The 22,263-nt window shown below is 33.2% G+C and overlaps 1 protein-coding gene across 3 annotated transcripts in view; it reads left to right on the top strand.

The window, feature by feature from the left end:
* Nucleotides 1-22,263, top strand: part of LOC126750613 (BMP-2-inducible protein kinase) — a 93,117-nt gene that overhangs the window by 56,028 nt on the left and 14,826 nt on the right. For all 3 annotated transcript variants that reach the window (XM_050460264.1, XM_050460265.1, XM_050460266.1), the window contains one exon: nucleotides 10,449-10,556. In XM_050460264.1, the coding sequence (XP_050316221.1) occupies nucleotides 10,449-10,556 (108 nt within the window). The remainder of the gene's footprint in view (nucleotides 1-10,448; nucleotides 10,557-22,263) is intronic.

Here is a 22,263-nt window from a genome sequence, read left to right as displayed (position 1 = left end):
AATTTTGTTCACTTGTAAATGATTTTCTGCAAGATACATGGTACACAACTGTCAAAGTGCCGTTTAACATTTGCTCCTTTTTCTCCAAAATATTACGGCTAATAGGGTCATTTCTTTTCTGAGCAAAGTTTATTATCATACGTAGACCTTTTTGTGTTGGTTTTTTTACAATACAATCATCATTATTCAATAATTGTTCACATAAGAGGCACTTCATTGTTGCTATTGTTCATATGAAACAGAAACAAACACATCAACAAAACTCTCATAAAACATAAACACACACCAACGCAATAAAAACGTGTTTTAACGCACAAAAATCAAGAGCGTTACGACACAGCTTTAGTGGTTATGATATGATCAGAGACAACCAAATTTAAAGATTTGAGACAAAAAAGAAATAAAGAAGTTTTAAAAGAAAAGAAGTTTTAAAGAGAAAAAAGTTTTAAAGAGACAACCAGAGAAAAACAAATTTGATTGTCTCTGATATGATTAGTCACGCGTCTCCCGCGAACGTCGGCAACTGTTGTTTGACTCGCTAATCTGGCACAACTTTGCAGGTGGATTTCTCGCAATCTAGCTAATACATCCGATTGCAGTTATTTTTAAAAACTTCGTAACAGTTTTGTCTACCTTTTATTCGCAGATTGTATGGAAAAATGTTTTCAAATAAAGAAGTTTCTCGCTTGCTCAAAAATTCATTGCAGAAAATATAATTTTAATGATTTTTAAATGTTATATTAATAAAAAGAAACGTTTTTTGGATTTATTTTATAGCAGTTTTCAGCGCTTATATATTCTTATTAAAACAAAAAAAAAATCTTTTGAATATGTTAAAAAGTTCCAGAGATATTAAAAGGTTAAGGTTAAAAAGCACTTTTTTTTAATTCCTGCCTTTTTGCAATATTCTCCATTTTATAAAACTCGGTACCACTAAAAAAAATCGTAAATGCCCATTTCGTATGTACAATAACCTAATTAATGATTTGGTAAAGGTTTCATCTGGTTCTAAGCTGATTTTATTTTTTTTAAGAAGGGAGCTACTTTTATTGTCTTTTTTACTCCGCTAAAACAAGTTATTTTTTTAATATCTAAACATAAAACATATATTATACCAGTATACTTCTATATAAAAAATGTATTATATTTAGTACATTTTTGCGAAAACGGTCACCCTCCCGGAAGGAAATAATCGATTTTAAAACCCGACGGCGAGCCAATGATGTTGAAAGTTTATCATAGACATGCGATCGGATGTTTGTCCTTGTCTAACTCATAACTGTCGCTCCGACCGTAGCTCGAGTATTTTGAAGACTTACGTTCTGTGCTCTTTCTCATTTGATTTGTCTAAATTAGAAAGAGAGCGGATGAGAAACAATTGTGTTGAGTTGAATGATAGTTTAGTGACGTGAACGCAAAGATCCATTGATCCAACTATAGAACAATACTACTTAATACCCTTGGTGTTAAAAAGGGATTTCTGAATTTTGCCATTAAAAAACGTGTCCCAAATAGTAACACCACAGAAAAAGATAAGAGAGGCGGTTATGGTACCTCTAAAATATCAGAAAATGCAGTAAAACAACATATTCAGAAATTTCCTACAGTCTCTTCTCATTACTGCAGAAAAGACTTAAAAAAAATGTACTTGGATTCAAAATTGAACCTAAAGCAGATGCACAGGTTATACCAAGAAGATTATGCCAAAGAAAAAATGGAATGTTTAAAGGAGTCATTCTATCGCCATATTTTTAATTCTCATTTTAATCTATCATTCCATAAGCCTCGAAAGGATCAATGTCCAACATGTACAGCGTATGAATCTGCTAACACGAAAATCAAAGTAAATTTGCTGCAAAACTATGAAGATCACATTAAAAATAAAGAAAGAGTCAGACAGGAAAATAATTTGGATAAGGATGCAGCAAAGGAAAATCCTAAAGAAATACATTCCGCCAACTTTGATTTGCAACAAGTATTGTATGTGCCAACAGATCCCACTAACCCCATTCTTTTTTACAAGACGAAGTTAGCCACATACAATTTCACTATTTTAACCTGTGGAGATAATTCTGGAAAATGCTACATGTGGTCTGAAGTAGAAGGTTCACGTGGCCCATGCGAAATAGCATCTTGTTTATTCCACCACCTCAAAAGTCTTTCTACATCCATTCAAAATGTAAAGCTCTTTAGTGACACATGTGGAGCAGTGGCGGCTCGTGACATTTGACTATGGAGGGGCGCGCAAATCCAAATAAATATATACTTACTAATAAATAAAAAAATATAACTGGACGTACCTAAGTATATGTTATAATATCTGAGACATGACGGTTTGAAGTCATCATGGTACAATCACAAAAAGTTTGCACATAAATGTCTTAATTTGGCAATCAAAAATAAAGAACATTGTTACAAAACAATCGCATTTACACATCACGGAAAATTTTTGCCACCTCTCTACGGTTTTAATAACAATAACAAGTAACTTTAAAACGTGAAGAAAAATTATACTTATTAATAAATGTTCAATAGGTACTTAAGCTACTTCTTAAAAGTAAAATCTGCTCGACGGTCTTTCATATTTATAAACCTTTCCATTACTTTTTCATCAAAATTGTTTATTTCCATTACTAAATTTCTATTGATGGACATCATGGCTAAAGCATTAAGTCTTTCATTGAGCATAGTACTTCGCAGGAAGGTTTTTATTCGCTTAAGGGTGGAAAAATTGCGCTCGGCCTTTGCAGTTGTCATTGGGGTCGTCACAATGATATTTAATAATTTTATTGTTTCGGCAAATGTTTCGCCAAGATTATTTTCTAAAACAAATGAAAGCAAGTTCATAGCTCCAATATTTTATGAGAAATCTGGTCTTGAGTAAATGACTTCTAGTTCAGTTCTTAATCTAATTTTACATAACATTGGATAAAAAGTAACTACATTATCTAAAATATCCACTGGAAAGGTCTTGTTATATTTTGGATACGCTTCTTTATGGAACAAGTAAGCTGCTTGAAGATGACCTCGATAGGAAAATCTGTCCTTCGCTTGGGTAACAACTGTATCACATACCTCTTTTGCAATAATACTTCTCAAGTTATCGTCAGTTCTTCTTCTTTTGACACTTTCAAAGTTTAATTCTACATTAGCCTTAATATTATCGGTGTCGTTTCTTATTTTGGCAATGCTTGATTCAAATATCGACAGATCCTTTTGCAATGACACACTATCCTTACTTTTTGACTGGAGCTGATTATAAAGTATGTCCACGTGCGGCATAATTTTGTGAAAAAGGGTAAGCCAGAATAAGAATTCTTCTGGATCCTCTAATGCTCTCCTTAAACCGGAAGCTTCATTTGACGTCACACTTTTCTCACATTTCTGCTCAATTTCTTGAAAAACCTCAATTAATTCTTCGCGATCTTCATAAACAGTATTCACGGTGCGAATATTATAATTCCATCTGGTTGTTGCCACTCTAGGCAATTTTCTATGTACTATTTCTTGTAGTACATCACATCGGTGGGAGGAATTTGAGAAAAGAGCTGGTATTGCAGACAGATTATTAAAAAAAACGCGTACTTTCGGATTTTGAGATACCGATTTTTGCATAATAAGGTTCAGCTGGTGAGCATAACAGTGAACGAAATGCGCGTTTCGATATTTTAATTTAATCTGAGCTTGAACACCGTTAATTGAACCACTCATTACATTTGCCCCGTCGTAGGTTTGAGCTAATAATTTTTGAGGTGTCTTTAAAATTAGCGGATCAATTTAATTTTCGATACACGTTTTTAATCCTGTTGCAGTTTTATCCTTAACCTTTATAAATCCCTAGAAATGTTCATGAATGGATCTATCAAAAAAATATCTTAATATTATTACCATTTGGCAGTTATTTGATACATCCGTAGTCTCATCGCATTGTATTGATACAAATTTCGATTTTTCAATATGGTTGGAAATTTCTTGTCTACAAACATAAAGCATACACTCCAAAATATCGTTCTGAATCATTTTAGATGTTCCTTTAAAGACTGTTGAATTCTGCAAAAGACGCAAGAATTTATATGTCCTCGTGAAATGTCATGCTTTTTTATTTTAGCCGCAAGATGTTGTAAATCTCTTACCCCTTTTCTTGCCCAACTTGGATCGACACTACTAGAGCCAGCGACAAAATATAACACACACGGAAAACAGTATAATACGTTTGTTTCTTCACAACCACATATCCAATTATTTCTCATATAAATGTCCCTCGAAAAACGGCGAGTAAAACTTCTTTGTTGTGTTTTCCTTTCACTCACTTGAGTAATATTTAAATCCGACAAAGGTCCGCCTAAAGTCTTAATGTTTACTTTTTCTTCCAGTGAAAGATTTGAAAAATTACAGTTAATTAAAAAGCTTACACGATTCATTAATAAATTTCAATAATAATTATTGTATTGTTCACTCTTGAAATACTCACACATACACAAACCACCGATCACGGAACCGATTAAAAACAAAATTTTGCCGAATAAACAACAAAAAACGTCTTCCTGCCGCCTGCGGTCCGATTTACAAAACATTAAAACAAAAGCCGAATCCACGATAAAACTGGGACCAGAGACAACCAAAGAGACGGGCAACTAGATAGAAATTTTTATCCTATTGTTGTTGCTCTCTTTAATCGGTATATATTGAATTTCGTTGTCTCTCTCTTCCCTGATAAAAGGTGAGCTAAGGTGGCGCCACAATACTAATCTTTTGCAATGCTAAATGTATTTAATTATCAGAGCAGTCAAGAGAAAACATTCTTCCATCTCCGTCTAAATGAATGCAAAAATACGGGATAGCTTGTGTCCAATTCTCTAGTATTTCTAAAATTATAATTAAGTACGGCAACAGTGCAATCCTTCCTTGCTCAACATGAACACGTGAATTTCAATATGGCTGAATAGTTGTTGTTGCTGATTAATTTTGTTTTGTTTTACATCATTAGTTGAGATTTTGGACGAGTGCTTAAATTTTACGTATTTTATTACTTAACGGGTTTAGGTGAACTTGGTTACAGTAGTTAGTAGTTGTAGTTTTTTGTAGGATACAGATTTTAGTGTTTTGACATGTGTTAGGAACAGAAATATATTCATTAAGGTAATTGTTAAGGCTGTAGTTAAAATAGGTATTCCATGGAGGTTCAAAAGGAAAAATTAAGAGATTTATAAGCAAAAAATTTATTAAATAACTGACATAAATAGTCAAGTGAATTTAATTTTTATAATATAACTTAAAATAATTACAAGAATAACATTTGTTCGGAATATCTGTGCTGACTATTTGCTGCTATTTTAAATTTAGCTGTAATCTTTCTGTTTTATTCTTTTAGTTAATTTTTATTGATTAAAAAAATACTGCATCATAAATAATGAAACATGTGTATATGTATTTCATACACATACAAATTTAACAGTATATTCATTATTATAGAATAGACTATTCTTTACTAATTAGTGGAAAAACAGTTTTACCACTTTACCAAATCAATTTCATTTATTCTGGATACCTGTTTCGCTAACGATATTAGCATCTTCAGCAAAACAATAAACTTTTTGATTTTAAAAGTGTTACACCAAAGGATATATTTTTTGGAATATTATTATAGTACTGTGCTAATTAAAATCTTTCTATATTTTAATTGCATTTATGTATATGCATGTTACTGTTACCGTCTTAAATTATAAATTATGAAAATAATTAAGAAAATGCATGCACATATTATAGTTATACCATATACTGAAAATACAATACAAAACGTGTCAGAATTATATTTAGTTTATTTAGTTTCCCAATTTAAATGTTATTAAATTGCATTGTTTTAATTAAAGTCTGCCATCGTTCTGAGCAATTAAAAACATATCAATAACTTTTTATTTGTTTTAATTAAAATCAGCCGTTCTGTCTCAGAACATAATTATGATGTTCTGACTTCTGAGACATAACGGCTGATTTTATTTAAAATAAATCATTAAATGCTTAATAGCCGGTATGAATTATGGCGGCAAACGCTATCTGCGCCATCTACGTTCACCTTTCACGAAGAGAGACAAAGATGGAAAATAATCGGATATTTTATTAGCGCACAGTTGCGCGTCTCTTTGGTTGTCTCTGCTGGGACGCTAAATTTTAGCGCGCCTCGCGATCGGTAACGAGCGTGATAAAAGCCGAGAAGATGGGTCGTCGAGAGTAGCTTTTCGAGACGGGTGCATTCGACACAATCATCATTCGACATAATGGACATTCGCCACAATACCCGCGAAATATTTTAAACGTTCGAGTATGATCGGTTGGGTCTTTTACACGTCAGCCAATTTTTATTCGAAATAGCTGTAGTGTTGTCATCTAACACAAAATAGGGTTAGGTATAGGTATATTATTTTGTTTACATTCGAGTCGTGCTTACAATAATTAGGTTATATTTATCGATAGTTTGCCAAAAAATATTAATTTGTGAGTTGTGAGTTCTTCAGTATATTTGAAGCTTTAAGATATAATTACAAAGGACCTGGTGATGATGGCTGATGATACTTCCTGATACTGATTAAGAAATACTATAACTAACTTTGTGTAATTTTCTACTTGGCCTCCTATCCTGTGATTCTTCTTCTTAGAACATTAAATACCTGCATTATACTTATTGCGAAGTGAAGAGGAATTTGACGCCAAAAAAACGTACCATCACTTGGGAAAGTGCAAGTTTTTTTGTGTAAAGTTGTGGCAAGCAAAGTTCTATTTGACTTGCATAGGTGTGGTGTTTATAGTGTTTATATAGATAGTGTTTATATTTACTACTTTTGACTAATAAACTTGAAAAAGTGCAATTTAGGATAATATGCTGGAGAAACTGAATGATTTTGATGAAGTCATATGCCTCCGAGGATATTTGAATTATAAACTATAGTGTGTCAGCTTAAATATAACATACTGAATAACCAAAAGGACTGTAATAGACTATACAGTTTTTAATTTACTTATTTTGTTTTATTATTATTATTATTACTTAATTTGTGACTAACATTATTTCTGAATTGGTGTCATAAAAAAGTGCAATGAGTTATTAGTTAATAATATTTATAAGTAGGAAAAAAAACAGGTTCTTAGAGAATATCATATATTACAGCCTTTATTACAGCCTTAGCAAAGATTGAGCCAAGTTTTCATTCATATTGTTGAGTTTTGTCAGGGCTGGAATGTATACAAATTACGGTAACAGTTTACTATCTTATCGAACGCCGTTTTTTTGTACGAATTTAAAAAATTAAACAATTACAAAAGTTAATGTATGTCGTATTTATTATAAATTCGTTGTCGGAGACTCAATCATTTTCCAATCATTTGAAAAAAGAAAATTAAAAAAATATTAAAATTTTACCCCTGTTCGTTTTTTTTTTGCGCAGTCAGTTTTTCTTATGAAAAATGATTATTCACCCAACAGGTCCTTTTTGCACCCAGCGCCTTTTTATATAAAAAAAAATCACTACCAACCCAGCTCGGCCCCAACCAACCCAGCCCAATACAACTCAACCCAACCATTAAATAGGAAACATATACTAAAAAGAATAATAAGACAGCTATTGAAATTAGTTTTGTTTTTTAATTAACGATTTATCGAATGGTATCATTATTCGATCACCTAAAAAAATAGTATATTACCTGTAAAATAATAGCGCTGGCAACCCCGATAATTCAGTGTCTCTAAAGGTTTTTTCGGTACGTATTCTGGTAAGTGATTTCCGATTTGTTGTCTCTCTCGTCTCAACATAATCGAGTATTTCCGAGCGGTGTGTTATGTGTCGGGGGATCGGAATTGGTCCTACTCGGAATTTGTCCTACGTTTACGAGTCCGGCCGAACGGTTAAAAACGGTGTTGTCAGAACTCTAAAATATTCTTAGCAATGTGACCGAATTTCAGTATTCAGTTCAGGGAGGGGGATACTGTGTGAAATTAAATGTGATACCAACCATACAACAACTACAACGAATAAGGCCGTTCAACCTAGAACTTATTGTTGTGTGTGTGTGTGTGTGTGTGTGTTGCAAATATGGAAGGATTTGGTAATCAAAGATTTTTTGATCAAGAATTTATTAATGAAGCCAGAAGGTATGAAACTTTTAATAAAATTTAAATTTAAAATTAAATCAGTTTTATACTTATACAAATTATTATAAAATAGACAATATATGAGGAAAATCGAAGTTTTTCGATTTTCCTCAGTCAATTGGAATGGGTTAGGTCAGGTTTTGAATATTTTAAGAAAATAGAGAATATTGGTCATAAAAGTTCGATTTACCTCATATATTGCCTATTTTACTTGGATCGTTACGTTATTGCCCGGCCATTATCGTTAATGTACGAATTTTCATCATTGACCGTAACATATACACTATACAGAATACCCCATATTTCCATATAATATAATAATACAGTTGCCGCCCGCGTGTGCCATCTAGCTATTAATAGTTGCGACACAGACAATCCATCGCATCGGTCGCTATTTAGCCACCAGAATTCGTAAATACGACGTTGTCAAATATAAATGCCTCCTATCTTGCTTTTATATCGAAATACAAACCCAGGATTTTCGAGGAAAAGCCGAACCGTTCCGATCGACCGTAGGACAAAATCTGAATAGGACTAATTCCGCCTTCTCGTCGAGAGTAGCTTTTCGGCCAAATTATGGACGCGGATGTGAGCGCGCCCCACGACAAATAGAGGAAGATAGATGAGCTGTACCTTGCGCGAGACAGAGAGCGGTATACGTAGGATGCCAGGAGCACTTTGGTTGTTGATTTGAATATCGCATTATCTCCTATAGTACGGACGCTTGTGTTATACGTTTAAACGCGGGTTGATAAAAAATATATCTAATATAATTAAAAATTACTGCACACGAGTTTGAAATTTAAAATAAGTAATTTTTAATGAAATTACTGAGGGGGCGCGCGCCCTTGTGCCCCTATTAGCAAGCCGCCACTGATGTGGAGGCCAAAATAAATATTTGTTGCCGCTATGTTTATTTATGCCGTACAAGTTTTACCGATAGAGGTCATTGACCAAAAATTCCTGGTTTCAGGACACAGCCAAATGGAATGCGATTCAATGCACGCAAGAATTGAAATTGCATCCAAAAATGTCCCAGTTTATTTGCCGCATGAATGGGTAACCATTGCCCGGAATGCAAAAAAAAATGACCATAAGTACGAAGTTTTTCAAAAAAAAGACATAGCTTTTGTTGACTGGAAAACCCTGGCAAAGCTAATTATGATCAACCGAAATAAGGATCAAGATGGGAATGTGGTTAATTGGCATCATATTAAGTGGATTAGGTATGAAAAGGCATTCCCTTTTACAATGAAAATTAAAACATATTTTGATGAAGATTTTCGCAGTATAATGATTCTTCCACACAGAGGAAGACGAGTGACAGTTGCTTCCATGGAAAAATGTCTCAAATCCTTACACGAGGAAAAGAGGAAAGTTTCAGCATTAAAGCTGAAACATTTAAAAGAAATTTGCAATTCTGGAAGTGTCCCAGATGACTGCCGGCTCTTTTTTACAAGTTTGCTAAGTAGTGACGAAACCATTGATGAGGATGAAACGGTGGTTCTACATCTGGAACGATGACCCTGAGGGCGAAGACTTTTTCTTACAATAATATTATTATTTATTAAACTTTATTTTGTGTTTCCTAAATATAAAGCATTTTGTAGATAGCTACATATGGAAACACACTATCGAATTGTTATCAGTAAGATAGAAATAGTTGAAAGGCTTAAATGTAAATACGTATGTAAGGTAACTCGTTTTAATTCATTTTATTTTACAATACGATCTCGTCTCTATATGTTGTTTGAGAAAAATATTTTAAAATTGTGGTGCCCAGTTTTATGTTAAGTTACGTATTGATAAATGTCCGGCCTCTTTAAAAGAGTTTTTTGTAAACTTTTGACACGGTAAGTTATTTTTGTTTTAGGAAGGTAAAAAAGAAATGCTTTTAATGACATTCCTTTTAGGTAGAACTGATGATGGCTTAGCAGCCGAAAGCGCTTTGCTATAAGATTTTTAAAAAATATACACGTTATACAAACATCTTAGTCTTTTATTTAGACTTTACGTGTACGCAGCTAAAACTTCAAATTAACTTTTAAAAATATCCCAATTATTTCGTGAAAACTTGTTTAAACAAAAAAAATTGCCAAACATATTATTTCAACCAAAAGTATCCTAATTGTCCAAATCATTAACCCAGATTGACGATATGCCCTCGAAGCGAACTGCCTCTCTAACTATGAGAGTTTTTTGAGGTACAAATTGAAACAAATCAAGTTTCAACTTTATCTAATTGTTCATTAATTAAGGTAATAAATTTTCCTAAAAGCATTCCTAACCATATTTTTATCTGTAGGTATTCAGGGCGTAAAGTCCAGGGAGAGCCTCGTGATGCAAGAAGATCCATTTAGGGCCGCCCCATTTACTTTGCCCTCGAAAGCACCGAAGCGACTCCATTCTGCAGGTAATTTGACATAAATAAGAAAATACACCAGACATATTTAAATTTGACAGGAAGAAGGCTTTGAGAAATGTGATAAAAATACTTTATTTTATTCTTGTTTGCTTGAGAGTAAGAAACACTTAAATGCCTAAAACCAACCAAGTTTTGCTTGATAATATTTGTGACAATAATAAATTGGGGTGTAATAGTGAGTTTGAATATCAGGTGCATGGTATTTTAAATTTAACCATAGGGGTTTAACAAATATTGGAAAGCCAGTAACAAGTTCAGGAATGAAAGTGCTCTATTGGGCAAGTGAGATTTTCAGGCCAAATAACTCGGCAAATTTATATTATAAATCATTTTAAGTCATCAATAAAGTTTATAGGGGAAAGTCTTTTAAATGTTTTACTGGAAAAAATTGTATTGTTTCTAGCTTGAAAGTTTTCCTAAAATTAAATTTTCTATCTAAAATTATACTGGAAACGCCAATAATGGCAGTAAACAATTTAGGCATCTGGAGGCAATTATTTAATAAATGAATAAGTAAGTGAGCATGCATCTGATATTAAAGAAAATATAAAATTACCATAAATATTGAACCTTTTTACCCTATTACAGTAAAACTCACCTAAGAATACTAATAAAAAATAAAACAGTAGTTTTATCAATATTTGAGGGAAAATCATGATTAAAGTGTTAAAACGCTTCTCAGCATGTTTAGTATTCACTTATATAGGGTGTCTTAGAAATAGAATGTATCACACAGAGGGAAAGAGAAAGAAAATTTACTCTTGATCAATTATGAGGCACCCTATATAATGTTTGTTTAAATTTAAAAGAAAAACAGAACCAAGCTCCTATATAGTTGGTTAAAACCGTTATTAGCTTTATGTATGAAAATATTTCTTGAAAAGAAAAACAAGTTATGTATTACTCTAGTTTTAAATAAGTGCTTCTTAGATTATCAATTCGTGCATAAAGTGTACTTACCAATAAAACCCTAAATTACTGAAAATATTTTAGCCAAAAGGAAAGAAACATTCCATTCAATGCACTAGTCATTTAATAATGTAATTTTTTTTTGTTTATTTGGTTCTGTAGTGGTGTGTTTGGGTGAGGTGTGGCTTGAGAAAAAACTTACTAATTAGTTAGGTTTTCTTTGGTATATAATTGGTAGAAGCACCACGTTTTTTTTACAAAATTTTAGTCTTAAACTGTGATAAAAATTAATCAGCTTCAAAGATTCTTGTGTTATTTTATTAGTGGTTTATCAGAGGCAATATATATTATTTTAATTTATTATTCATTATACATACATATCCTTTATTTTATAGGCGGCATTAAATCGTGTCTTTGTATGATATACGATTTTTTTTTCGCCGACAGTAGACTAACTGGTTAATAGTATAAGGTCCACCTAAGAAAAAAGTAGTTTTTTGGGATTGTTCGAATATACTTTGTTTAAACTTTTACTTTTAAACGCGTGCCTATAGTAGTCCAGCGGGTTGCCTATAAATTTAATAAAATTTAGGCAACTTTCTGAACAGTTGTCTTGAATTTTCGATCGTTTTCTATTATACCTATTGGTGTAGGTTCTTATGGTTAAATCCCTAAAATAGTAACGGAGATATCTCAGCTTTTATGTCACATAAAGTATGGCTAAAGAATCGCTTATATTTTCTATGGAAGTCAATGTGCCATCATAGATGTCTTAATCAAAGTTAAAGATTGCATGATGATCTGCACAATTCTGTTAAAATTGACCAGTCATGGAGTTTTTTTTCCCAATAACTTATAACCTAATTAAGTTATTCCAGGATTTTCCTGAGGTATTATTCTGATTAGGGAATTTTTGTTTTTTAAATTATCTGCAAAAATCTAGCCAAAATGGTAGAAATATTAAAAAAGCGACTTAAATGCCTGGAAAAGGGTAATAATTACTTCCTTAAACTTAATCCTTAATCTGGAAAAAAGCAAATATTTCTTCAGTTGTCTGAAAAAAGTAATGAAAAAGGTAAAAATTACATTAAATACTTGAAAATGAGAAAATCACTTACACTGCCTGGAATGGGCAAAAAACTTTTTGATACATTCAAATAATTTAAAAAAACAATGAAATAACTGCAATATGGTAATATTTACTTTAATTGCCTAAAAAAGGGAGAAGTCATATCAAATGTCTGGAAAAAATAAAAAAATAACCTCAAATTACTAGAAAAGGAAAGAATTAACTGCTTAAACTACATGGAAAAAAGCAACTATGACTTCAATTGACTGGAAAAAGTAAAAAATTACTTCAATGGTCTGGACATGAAAAAATGATTATTTCCTCGGAAGAAATAAACCTGGAATTTCCACTTTTTCACAAAATATTTCTGAAAGTAAAAATCATCCTCGAAAATTTAAAAGTACCCTGGAAACATAAAGAAAATCGTTCCAGAAATGTCCAGTTTAATGACATTGAGAAAAAGGGTGTGTCTTTCTGGAATATCAAAATCCTTATATTCCAGGATTTTGGAAGATTTTCGTGAAAATTTATTCAAATTAAATTCATTAAAGATTGCACGATTATCGACACAAATTATTTTTATAGCATCAACAATCCATGAGATATATGATCATTTATATTTTGCGTCACGTCAGCAGATCTTTGCCACATGTTTTGCTTAATGATGATGACCTAATTAAGTTAGTTTAGGATTTTTCTGAAGATTTATTCAAATTAAGAATTTAAGAGTTTTTTTGAAAAATTATTTACAAAAATTTAGCTGTAAAGGTACTAGAAATAGTAAAAAAGTGGAAAAGGGCAAAACTTACGTCAAACGCCTGGAAAAGGGAAAAATTGCATTCTTATACTACCTAGAAAAAAGCAAATATTTGATCAATCAATTGCCTGAAAAGAGTAAAAAATTTTATGAAATATTTGCCAAAAATAAAAATTTCATTAGCCTTATGGATAAAGTCAAAAATTACATAATAAAATTGGTAAATCACTTATACTGCTTGGAAAACTCTTTACTTGCTTCAAATAATTCAAAAAGTTAATAAAATAAGTACAAAAGGGCAATAATTACTTCAATTGCAAGAAGTGAGAAACCCTGTTAATGTTTGATAAAAAATAAAAAGGATGAAGATACCTTCTTTAAACCATTTGGCAAGAAGCAAATATGAGTTCAATCGATTGAAAAATGTAAACATTTATTTTTACTCTAATAATTAAAATTAAAAATTACCTTAAATTAATAAAAATTACTTAGACTGCCTCAAGGAGATAAAAGTAACTTCAATTGCCTGGACAAGGACAAAATTGTTAATTCTTTGGTAGAACTAAACTTGAAATATCCAGTTTTTCACAAAATATTTCTGGAAGTAAAAATTATCCTTGAAAATTGGAAAAATACTCCAGGAATGTCCATTTTAATCAGACACGCCTTTTCTGGAATATTTTTGGAATACTCTAATTATTTATTTTTTTTTAAATTCATCCGTGAAAATCTGGCACTTCTCTAAAGGAAAATTACTTAAATTATTCGAAAATATTTTTTTTTATGTAAAAATTTCTTAAACTGCCTTAAGGTGGCAAAAATGACGTCAACTGCGTGAAAAAGCCAAAACACTGTGCCAATTACTGCCTGATAAAATTCCTCGAATATATGTGGGAAAAGTTCAAAAATTCCTTCAGCGGACTACAAAATAAAAAACACATAACAAAATAAAAAAAAGGTTATTTGCTTGGAAAAAATACATCTGGAATATTTCAGTTTTTTACAAACAAATTTTGTAAGAAAAAATTATCCAAGAAAATTGGTAATAGAATAATGAAATAAATTTTATTTGGTTCAATACAGAATATGCTATAATATAGATCCCAATACTATTGGAGATATCTCAGCTTTTATGTCAAATAGGTCATCGCAATATCAGGATTTTCTTGAAAGTTTATTCTAATTAAGGATGAAAGTTTTATTTAATTATCTAGAAAAATTTAGCAGTGTTTTAAAGATATTAAAAATAATAAAAAAGTGGGTAATAAATGCTTGGAAAAGAGCAAAAATTACGTCCTTACGCTACCTGAAAAACAATAAATAATTCTTCAACAAATGTCATGATGTAGGGGAGACTGGGGTCAATTGAACCATTTTGTACAATTTTTTTTTCTGGCTAGATAAATACTGTAATATGATCAAAAAATAGGTAACATATAGCTGGTAACTTGACATACTTGACCTAGTAGTTAAATTTGACTATAGATAAGCGAAAAAAAAAATAAGTGGTGGAGCATAATGTTTCAAACGACCCCGATCAAAGGTCAATTGAAACACATTATGGGGATAGTTGTAACAAAAGCAATATAGATTAAATAAAAAACACATTTTCTTTTATTATTCAAAAAAGACTCAAAATCATATAGAAACTGTAAAAAATGCCTCATAACAACAACAAAAAAATAACAGAAGCTAATATTCTGCTTATGAGGAGGAACATTAAACAGAAACGTAGGAACATAAAACAAAACTTAAAGTTTAAAAACAAAAAACAACAACTGGTGGTTCTTATAATATAGATGTGTAACACTTTCAATTTTTGGTCAGTCACTTTGGCAATTATGGCAAACATAATATGTGAGCTCTTGTGGTGTGCATGCTTCATGCGACCACATTTTGCAGTTAGTACATCGGATCCACTGTTCACCTGGCTTACTTTTATTAAATGGTTCAACACACACCAAACAAAAACATTCACCTTCGTCGTCGGTAAAATTTTCAGATGACTTCTTTCTTGTTCTCACGGATGCTTTCTTTGGACCCTTGTTTTCGGTTTCCAGATTACGTTTGACCTTTTGTGTTTTCTTATTAGCTTCTCTCTCTATTTCCTCCTTTTCCGGTGTATCGGTGTACACGGTTGACTTCCTCTTTTTCTTTCCTCTTGCGTTTATTTTTCTTGGTGAGCTTTTTCGAAAGGCCTAACAACTTCTGCTGAAAACGTGTTATTTTGGGTGTTTTCGGAAATTTCACAATTTTGTAGGCCCCGAGAAGTTGATGGCGTTGAGTTTTGAAACTCATCTTCTAAGGTTGGTACAGTCAGATTGTTTCCTGGATTTGAACTAGGATGATCATTTGGAGGTTCGGTTGAAGGCAACCTATTGGTAACAGACGTAGATGAGGTAGGATTATCAAATCTGTCAGATTCAGATTGTTGCCTGGATCTGAAGCAGGTGAAACTGAAGGTTCGATTGGAGGCAACCTATCTGTGACAAAAGATGGCGAGAAATCTGTCTCCGTAAAAATATTTATTTTATTTATTTATTTACGGGCATTACCCATTTTTACAGAAATAGCATAATTTACAATAACAATAATTTATAACCTCAAACAATTTATACTTAGTACCATTTTATATAATTATCATTTGATATTCACAACCCATCACTATCACAGTCATAGAATAAAACAGGATTAATAAATAATGGCAACAGGAGAACTTAAAAAATATACAACAAAAGAACACAATAAAATTAATTAAATTCAGTTTTCACTCCCTTGAACCCAATTATCACCTCCAAAATTGGTTTAAACCAGCACACAATAGTATGAAGTATGAATAGTATGTACACACAATTAAACAGAATAGCAAAAACCCCACAACAATATACAAAGTCACGCATGAAAATCCTCAACAAACTTAGCAAAGCGCCTTGGACTTATATTGAAATCTATGTTCAGAGATGTACTATTATTTGCAAGCCTGGCTGATCTAGCAATAAAGCTATTATACTTGATGTTTGTTCTACAGAAAGGTTGGTAGAAAAGGCTGTTTGACCTTGTATTTCTCGTAGATATTGCTAGACCTATTGAATATAGCAGGTCTGGTGAATCTACAGAAGCAGTCAGAAGGTTATACAAATTTTTTAAATCCCGTTGTTCCCGACGAACAACAAGAGGAGGAAGACAAAACAGCTCATACAGAACCCTGTAATCATAATGGAAGTTGTCAACAGGATCAATTTTGGATTTAAATGCCAGGTATTTCAGCATTCTCCGTTGCACTTGTTCCAACCTGTGAATATAGCAGGCATAATGAGGACTCCAGACTGAGGAGGCATACTCCAACAAAGGTCTGATCAATGTACAGTAGAGCATGCGGATAGCAGGGGTATTTGTAAAATCTCTTGTGCATCTCTTGACAAGACCTATTATTTTAAGGGCTTTTGTTACTATCTCAGATATATGAAAGCTAAATGTAAGAGATGAGTCGAATATGACTCCAAGGTCCCTAATTGTTGTCACATTCGACAAGGGTCTATTGCACAAGGAATATGCGAATGTTGTGGTATTTCTACGCTTGGAGAAGCAAATACTATAGCACTTGGCTGGATTCAAGTCCATGCAGTTCTGAACACACCACTCTTCCAGTCTGGAAAGATCTGACTGTAGATTGACACAGTCATTAAGAGAGGAGATAGCTAGAAAACATTTCAGGTCGTCTGCAAAACATAAGAATCTGGAATATTTAAAACATGAGTGGATGTCGTTCATAAAAACATTAAAAAGAAGCGGCCCCAAATGTGATCCTTGAGGAACACCTGAGGGAACGCTCAGCTCATAGGACATGAAGCCATTGACCCTTACAATTTGGGACCTATCTGATAGGTAGCTGCGAAACCATCTCAAGAAATTTCCCCCTACACCCGCGGCTCCAAGCCTACTCAAAAGTATCTCATGATTGACCCTGTCGAACGCCTTCGAACAGTCGGTATAGATAGTGTGAACCTCGCCACCCCTATCCAAGACGCTCGCCAGATAGTCTGCATAAGTCAATAGATTAAGCTCTGTTGATCTCCTGGTCTTAAAGCCAAACTGCTCTGATATAATGGTAGGACCCAAAAATGATGTAAGATGTTGTGTTACAATTTTCTCGAATAGTTTTGGAATAGCGTTTAAGTTGCACACTGGTCTATAGTTGCTTACGTCGCCCTTGTTTCCTGCTTTATGTATAGGGGTCAAGTAGCTTGTCTTCCAAAAATCAGGGAAGACTCCCAATTCTAATGATTTATTGAATAAAATAAAAAGTGGATGAGACAGAACAAAACTGCATGATTTAAGGATGGAGGGTGGTATGCCATCTGGCCCTGGACCCTTATTGGTGTTCAAGCTGCAAATTTCATTGTATATTGTAGAAATATTTATGTGAAAATTGCTTATGTTGATATTATTGAAGGATAAAGATTCAGGTACAGGGTAGTTTTTGGTTGAATAAACTGTTTTGAAGTAATCAGCAAAGAGATCAGGTAGGGCAGGACCAAGAAGGCAATGCTTATCATTATAGAACATTTCTGAAGGTAGATCATTTCCTAGTCTTCTAGAGTTTACATAAGACCAGAACTTCTTTATGTTACTGTGATCAACTAAATTTCTTTCTGATTCGGAAACATATTGTTCAAAACAGACTTTTGCAAGTAATTTACACTCTGATCTTAAGCTTGAGAAGGTAATATAATCATCTCTGGAACCCGAATCTTTGAAAACTTTATGTGCCTGTTTCTTTGAAATTACCAAATTTTTAAGAGCTGGAGAAAACCACTTTGGAAAGTGCCCGCGAGACACCCGTTTTAAAGGTACAGCAATATGTATAACTGAATAAAGTATATCATAAAAAATATTTAACATAATATCTAGGGAATCCTGTTGAAGTACATAATTCCAATTAACCTGTCCAAGAAGTTCATTAATTAAATAAAAATTTGCTGAATTATAATCATAATAATATTGATTGTTAAATCTACCTGGATGATTAGTATGTCCTCTCGAAACAGTAATGGATGTAAGGAGGGGTGGATGGTAATTGTCCTGTGGAACCAGAGCATCATCAGCTGCCGTGACCTCTGGAGACAAGGTACTGTCACAAAAAATCAGATCCAGTGTATTCCCCAGGTGGTTTGGAATAATATTCAATTGGTATAGATTGTGGAAACTACATAAGTCTGATATCACTTCTATGGACTCGACTTCCAGAGGGCAAGCACCCAGTGCACTGGTCGCTTGAGAACAAAAGTTGTCTGATGACCAAATTGCTTTTGGCAGATTGAAGTCCCCGAACAGTAGTAATGGGCCCCGAACAGTAGTAATATCTCTGTTAAATGATCTATCCTCTGTACACTTAAATCCGGCTTGGATGGTGCTTTGTGTAAAAGCTAAGGGCAATGATGTTGCGACAATTCCGGGTAAATCATATATAGACATCGGTTTACCAGGGTGACTACGAATCCAACCATCGCAAGCAGAGTTTATTGCTTTCTTAAGAGGACCGAAAACTGTTCTATCAAGGGGCTGACATTTATGCGAGCAGTGGGGTGGGAAAGAAAGCATTACTATTCCATGAGTTTTACAATAGTCTAGAGCTTCTATACTAATATGGGATGAGTGGTTATCCAGTGTGAGTAGAACCTTATGAGCTTGTGAAGAATTTGTGTGCTTTTGAAAGTGTTTTAAGAACAAGACGAACTCTTTTTCTTGCATCCATCCTGACCCGTTTCCAGCCCCAATACACCCTGGTGGACCATCACGAATAGAATGATCCTGAAACCGCAGTCGAGGAAAAATAAACATGTGCGGAATCGAATTGTCTAGTGCGTTTATTGCCACCGTAACTGTTACGAGTGTACCACGTTCTTGTGTGGTAATTGCACCCACTTATTTCATGCCTCTTTTTGCTACAATTCGATTTGGTTTCTGTACTGTTGTCACACCAGTTTCGTCTACGTAATCTACGTTGTAAATATCCTTTGCTTCAAATTTGTCTCGATCCAAAACTTTGGCAAGATTATTAAAAAATACAGAAACATTTGCACAATTGAAGCTGGTTGCTCTAGCTAAGCTGGTTGCTTGTGGTGCTCTTATTGATAAGTCACGGTGTCTTGACATAAAACCGGAAAACCAGTCTTCTCCTGCCATGCCGTTTTTAATCCAAGTGTCCGGTTTATCTATATCATATTTAATGGTTAATTCTAACGCAAGTCTCCGAATATCTTTGGTTGACAGACCTTGATAAATGTCTGCAGCTTTTTTTTATGTACTTTACCATTTCGGTTTCTTGAAGTTCATTAAAAACTTTATTTGCAGGTTTATAGCCCATTGTAACAGGTGGTTGACCTTCAGTATTCCCCGCAGCTTCTTTCTTTCGCTTGTATCTCAACAAAGACACATGAGAGATCACAAATTGGTCGGCAGCTAAGCGTAGAGAACTTCCATTTTTGAGCTCTGCATATGCAGATTCATATAAAGATATATCTCGACTTGAACGATCAGTTTTCGGGACTTTTTTACAGGGGCGTCTGAAATGAAATAAACTAATTAATTTACTAGATTAATGTCCTAACTAATGAAAGCTGACAACAAACAAACTAAACACACTACAGACTCAATTACAATTTATTTCATTTTAGAAATGAACGGCGGGATTAGTTGAAACGTTACAAACGTCCCCGTTACAGCTGACGTTAAATGACACCATATTTACTACAAACAAAATGAATTTCAAATTTAAACCAAAGTAAAATAAAGCTAAGTTAATGGCCTAACTAATGAAAACTGACAAACTAACCAAATACACATACAGACTCATTTACACATACATAAGAAATATAGCAAATACTTACTTTGGATACGTGAAAACACAAAATCTCGCACTAGGTACGTATACTTTGTTTAATGGCCCGCGGCGTACTACCAGAAAATTGTTGTCGATATTATGGTCTATATTACGCGGGCAATTTGTTTCTATCTTGTAGCGGAAGAAAGTTTTGATTACTGTTTCAATTGACCCCAATCTCCCCCACCTGTAAAACGTTAAAACTACTTTAATTATATCGATAAAGTCAACAATTACATTTAAATCTTGAAAATGGGAAAAATTACTTACGCTGTCTGGAAAAGGCAAAAAACTCGTTACTAATTTCAAATAATTTAAAGAAATCAATCAAATAACTGCCAAATGGCAATAACTACTTCAAATATAAAAATCTTATGCATTTTTTCCAAGAGACCACACAAAATGTACACAAACAAACAAAAAACAAAGTCACGGTCTCATAGGCAAATTTTATTGGCTACACGTGTTTCGCCCTGTATAAGCAGGGCATCATCAGGTTTGAAAACAATTAAAGGGGCGTTTAATATACAACCATTTGCAAAATAAAATAAACCAAATAGTGAGGTTAGAAACACAATATATAAGCAAATAAAAACAAAAATAAAAAGTTTAAGGCTAAAGGACCAGACAGACATGTTCATTTAAAATGGTAACTTATAACTTAAACAGATAACATGTATACACAATTTAAAATTACAGGAAGAAAAATTGTCTAGGAAATGTTATTAAAAATTAAAATTAATTTACTTACATTAGTTAAGGCCTCGCTTAGCAAGCGAGAGGTCTACGGTTCGAAACCGAACAAGACCGCAAGCTATTTATTTTTCTTTTTATTTGCTTATACAGGGTGATTCATTAATATTGCACGAAAATGAAATGCCGGTTTTTTTGGGTTAAATTATGACGAAAAGTTCCTATAAACATATGTCCGAAAGTGCTTCGTTTCCGAGATACAGGGTGTTCAAATTTTCTTAAAAAATCGATTTTTTATTAATATCTAAGAAATGCCTTTGCTGTTTGCAATGTCATTCACACCATTTCTGGATATCTTAATGATGTATCTTTTTGACATATGACAGTTGATTTGTTATTCCAGGGACGTGCCCACGGGGTAAGCGGGTTAGGTTTTTTGTACAAAAAATAGCACCTAGTAGATTTTTTGAACCTCCTGTACATTTTTTGGATGACGCAACTAAAGATGGAATTGTTTCAACTCTTGGGTGTTTTTCGTATCTCCCTCCGTTTTCGATAAAAAAATTAAGAATTGCTTTTTTGCATCCCTCTGTAAAAATACAAGTAAATGCTTTTAAATCACGCGAAAGCAAAGAAATAATTTTCTTCCTAAAATGTAATACTTACCTATTCATAGTGTCGAATATCAAGTACAGCATTAACAACTGCTGATCTAAAAAATACTGCGGAATGTTGAAATTGTAAATACGTATTAAACAAAATTTAGTAAATACTATTATCGTTTTAGTTTTTGTCGCATTCTTTTCGTTGCTTTGAAAATGCAATAAATAAAATACCAGTTCATTTAACATTACTAGGTGTGGCTCAGTGATAAGGTGTTGTTTTTTTCCTGTCAAGTAGACAATTTCCTCATTTTTGTCTTAAATGGAGTACACTTATAGTGAAATGTGCGATATGCACTTTGTGTATGGTCTTGCTAATGGTAATTCACAAGCAGCGAGGCGTATTTACGCGGACAAATACCCTAACCGAGTACTTCCTCATAGTCAAATGTTTACTCGCCTCCATCAACGTCTCAGAGAAAGTGGAAGTTTTAAAAAACTTACAGTCGACAATGGACGACCCCGCACAGTTGCAACCGCAGAAGCTGAAGAAGCAGTGCTCCACGAAATCGAGGATAATCCTTCAACGAGTACAAGACAGATTGCTGCCACTTTAAACATTAGTCAGCCAACAGTGTTTAGAATACTGAAAAATCAGCTTTTGTACCCGTATCACATCCAGCGGGTACAAGCACTTTTGCCAGACGACTATCCTCATAGAGTGGCTTTCTGTCGATGGTTACAACAAAACATTGTAGAAAATCCTCCTTTTTTATCAAAAA

Source organism: Anthonomus grandis, chromosome 2 (genome assembly GCF_022605725.1).
Source record: "Anthonomus grandis grandis chromosome 2, icAntGran1.3, whole genome shotgun sequence".
Taxonomy (NCBI): Eukaryota; Metazoa; Arthropoda; class Insecta; order Coleoptera; family Curculionidae; genus Anthonomus; species Anthonomus grandis.
The sequence above is the reverse complement of the archived record's forward strand: the minus strand, read 5'-3'. Positions and strand labels throughout refer to the sequence as shown.